General features: G+C 43.2%; 1 protein-coding gene across 1 annotated transcript; it reads right to left on the bottom strand.

Annotated features, from left to right (window-relative positions):
* Positions 1-1,408: 1,408 nt before the first annotated feature.
* ATP5PO (ATP synthase peripheral stalk subunit OSCP) lies at positions 1,409-4,449 on the bottom strand (the record flags this gene model as incomplete). Its single annotated transcript, XM_026846566.1, has 5 exons — positions 1,409-1,588; positions 1,888-1,974; positions 3,521-3,633; positions 3,753-3,882; positions 4,336-4,449. Coding segments are annotated over 5 exons (558 nt in total), but the record flags the coding sequence as incomplete, so codon positions are not given.
* Between the last annotated feature and the right edge of the window lie 5 nt (positions 4,450-4,454).

The raw sequence follows: 4,454 nt of genomic DNA, 5'->3' as shown, positions 1-4,454 counted from the left end.
TTTTTGCTGCCAAACAAATGGTACCACTTCCCTTTTTTTGGTTTTCCTTAAAAAGGAAGATTGTACTGTCTGTAATATGCATATGATCCTAAAAATGACAAAGGCATTATAAAATAAGATCTGGTCAAATAGGAGAAAAAGTTACTTTTTTTTTTTTTAATTTCAGAGGAAATAGATTTAATTTGTATTGTCCATTTACATCACATCAACTATTCTACAGTAAAATGTTGACACTGTGAAGCTGGCTTCTTTTGGTTTCTTAAAGCATTCATAATATGTATAATGAATAATTATGAATCAGACACCGTTTCTCATAAGAAAATTTCAACTGTACTTTGGTTGCTGCGAATGTATTTTTTCCTGAGCCACACTTGGTTAAATAATTCTATTTACAGACACAGTCCAATTAAGCATAAAGTCCTTAAAATGTGTTCACCTGTGTGAGGAATTGTGCTGCTTCCCAGACTGCAGTCACTGAAGTGGAAACTGCCAATACCGTTTTAGGTTGTGTGTGCAATTTGTTTGACACAGATGAGACTGTAGCTGTGCAAGTGAAATTATGCAAGAATAAATCCAGGTTTTTTAAAAGTTTAACTGTGTAGTGTTACATTCTTGAGAAGCGCTGAAGAAGAGTGATGTGCCGTCACATACCTTAAACAATCTTCAGATGAGGATTTTTAACAAAAGGACTACATAGGTATAAGCAAAGTGATAGACCCAGCAGCAGAGAAGTCACCAGCATTTAATGTCAGACACACGCCACACTTCATCTCTGTAATGCATTGTTTGCACTTTTTTCAGGTCTGAAAATTGGATAGTTGACCAAATCTGTAGTCAGCCAGCCATCAAAAATAAATTATCAAAAACTCATATTGAAAAAAAAAACCCACCCCTGAAAAACCCCCAAAGGGCACTTGCTCAATATGCCAAATGCCATTACTCAGTGCGTACCACCACTTTGGCCCAGGCCCCACTCTGTGGCCAGGCGTGCCAGAGGGTACACACGCAGCTTGTCAGTGACCATCTGTGCTCTGCTGCCAGAGAACACAGCAAGTCCTACACTGATCTCTCCCCCAATTTTTGTTAATAATTACTAGATTTGGCCAGCTGCCCTGAGGGCAATACCCTTGGTATCCTATTAAGCTTTGTCTAGCTCTGCTCCACTGTCCTGACAGTATCCTGAGCAAAAGCTTACCCTGGAGACTGACAGAACATCAGCAGCAGTGACCCCATTTATCAGCTCCGAGAGCCTTATTCTTCATTTCCTTCAGAGCACCACTCACCTGCAGTCAGGGTGAGCCAGACTTTTGTCAAGCTGTGTCAGTGGGAGCTAAGTGAAACTCACTGCAGCTTCACCACCTTTCGCACTCAGTGCTGTTTCCTGAATCAAAATACTTCACACCGTCTATTCAAGGAGAAATAATTTTATTGTTTCCATCTGACAGGTTCCACTGTGAATTACTAGCACAGCTTGCTAGACAGTCTCTTTCATGATTTTGGTGAGTTTCTGGATCTTTGACTTTGTTGACATGTCCACATACTTCTCCCCAATATTGACAATCATGCCACCAAGGATTGATGGATCAGTCTAAAGAAGAAACATTGAACAGAAATTCTATTAGCAAAAACTTGTTAGCCTAATATATAACTTTTACACTAGTAATAAAAAAGCTTTTAAGAGAGACTTTTTAAAGGTAACTTTGCAGTCTCTGTATTCCAAGGTTAAGATTTTAGTAATTAAAGCATCATCAGGTCTACAAGAAAGCACAGAACTATATAATATAGCAACTGGATTCAGGAAATTATTTTTTTTTAAAAGATCAGTGAGACAGAAGCCCAACTTAACATGAACCTGATGAAATTTATTTACAAATCAAAAATCCAGACCTTTGACTCCAGCTTCAAGACCTCTCCCTTAGCCAAGAATCCACTCAGAGCACTTTTTAGCTCAGTAAGGCTGGTATCATCCAAGGGCTGAAAAATATGAACAGAAGGAAAATGAAGGACTTGAAAATATTCAAATGATTTAATGAGAACCCACATTTTCTATTCAGATTCTTCTAAAGACAGACACTTCCACCAGGAAGGCAGATTAAGCAGCCTTCTTGAGCAGGAATAACCAAAGAGCAGCACAGAAAGAGCAGTCACTTTGTGTCCTCCTTATTTCGTAAAACACTGGGTTATTTGCAGACAGATTCCCAGCAAAAGTTCGATGCTGACATCTTCAGATGGTGTCAGGAATCCTTACTTGCTAAAATAAGCACTCAATGGAAAACCTTAAGATCTGCCTCACAGCATCATTCAGGCTGTACAAGGAAAGATTTAATTTTGCTGCTTCTAACAATTAAGATCATCAGCTTGATTAGAAACACTGTTTCCTGTAAAGCACTGGGTAGTGACTGAGGACACTGGCATCAAGCTCCCTGCCCTGCTGCAGCCTGCAGAACGCTCCTGGCCAAGGCTGCCTCTCTCCACGACCACGGAAGAACTCTGCAGCTCTGCAAGAGAGACACTGTGCATCTGTCTTTGCTATCCCTAGAAGTCACTTGGATACCAATGAGGTAGAAACAAAAGAGACTTCACTGAAGTCGTGGCTTTATGTTACAGGCAATTTAAATAATTTCTATTTAATAGCTAACCGTTTGAGAGCCAAAAGAAACCAACATCAACAAAAAGCAGCAAGAAAACAACTTTACATATAAAATATTTAGGAAAAATTGTGGAAATGTTTGCACAGGTTTGTGAGTCCATGTGTCCCTGAAGGCTACCAACTAGACTGACAATCTGTGCTCACAGCCTACAGGGAGCCAGTTAATCAGAAGTCTATCAGTCTAGTTAGTCCAGGCAAGCAGTCTGCTGTAGCTGACACATGGGCTATCTATAGATTTACATTCTGTATCTAGCTGACCAGTTTCCCACTCTGGACCTAGGCATGGATCCATTAACAAAGAAGTTACTAAGTGCCAGAATCACCCTGTCTCCAGCCCAATGTTTACAACTCATGGAGACACCATCTTCCCTCTCACCTTCCTGAGCACCAGCCAGACTTGCTTGTCTGCTACTTTTTTGAAAAAGTCTTCCTATGGGTTCAGTTAGTTGCTTGTCCTGATCACTGCAGGCGGGAAATTAGGCAGTTGCACAGCACCAAGCACCACAGGCATTCTCAGTCCTGTCAGGTACCTGCCTTGCTCTAGCTAATGGCTCGTCTGTTAGTGCTGACCTGATCTGTATGATCCTGATGACAGAAATAAGAACAGGGGCAGCTGTATCTGCAGACCAGGCTGACTTTTATCAGCCACTGGGTTCACACAGAGGAAGGCTGAAATAGGAGGAACAGGTTTAATTTTTGACGAATAATTGTTGAATATCAAAAAACTATTTGCAGAAAGACTTTCATCTTGGTAGAGATGTTTCCTCCCTACTCATATAGAAAGTACTAAAAGTAGAGAGAGCAAAGTTAAGCTAAAGAAGTTTGCCTTTTTTACCGCTGTTAAGCTCAATCTAGAGGTTCTGAACTCACTTGCGCAGTGGTGACTGTGCACAGCACTTCTCCTCGGTATGCGCTCATGATCTTCCCAAAGGCAGAAACAATGTCTGGTGTGTAACGCAGGCGACCATTTTCAGCAAGCAAATCTGGAAGAGGCAGATGCATCGAAAGGTGTTAAAGCACCCGCTAGAAGTGGATTTGATTAGCTACCAGGAATACCAGGGAGCCTTTTAGATGTTTTTCTGAAGTCAAAAGGGTTACTCACTCATCAGGTTTACAGTAATTGGGGACATCTTCTCTTTTGCTAAGGCATCATTCACAGCTTTCTGTTTAACTGTGTTCTTGGTGTGAGGGTTCATAACAACACTGGATAGCTTGGGGTCCTTCAAGAGAGTCTAAGAGGATACACAAACAACGCGATAAAGGACAGGAGTTTTCCAGGCATTACAAGGCCTAACTGGCCTACCCACAGAATCACAGAATCATCTAGGTTGGAAAACACCTTGAAGATCATTCAGTCCAACCACTGACCTAACACTGACAGTTCCCAACTACACCACATCCCTCAGCGCTATGAGCCAAAGCAGACAACACGGTCATTCCTTGAGTGAGAATGAAGCGGTCTGAAGCCGACGGGAAGTGAAATGGCAGCTCCAAGCGTAGCTCATTTACAGTATGGTTCTTTCAGAGCTGATGCTCCTCCCGTACCACTTCCAAGCAGCCTGACGCTGGGGGCGCAGCGCAGGCAGCAGGCCCGCCGGGCCAGCACAGCTTGCAAGAGCCGAGCCCACCTCAAGCCCCTACCGCTCCCAACCCGCCGTGCCGGCGCAGGCTGCACACCACCTTACCCACACTCGGCTCAGCTCCTTCTCCACCTGCTCCAGCTTCTTCTGCTTGGTGGCGGCGGAGTACAGCGCGGTGGCGTAGCGCCCTTCCAGCCCGTACACCTGGATCGGGGGCTGGGGGG

This window comes from Athene cunicularia (genome assembly GCF_003259725.1).
Source record: "Athene cunicularia isolate RWA chromosome 1 unlocalized genomic scaffold, athCun1 chr1_part1, whole genome shotgun sequence".
NCBI lineage: Eukaryota > Metazoa > Chordata > Aves > Strigiformes > Strigidae > Athene > Athene cunicularia.
This window is presented reverse-complemented; position numbering and strand designations above follow the sequence as displayed.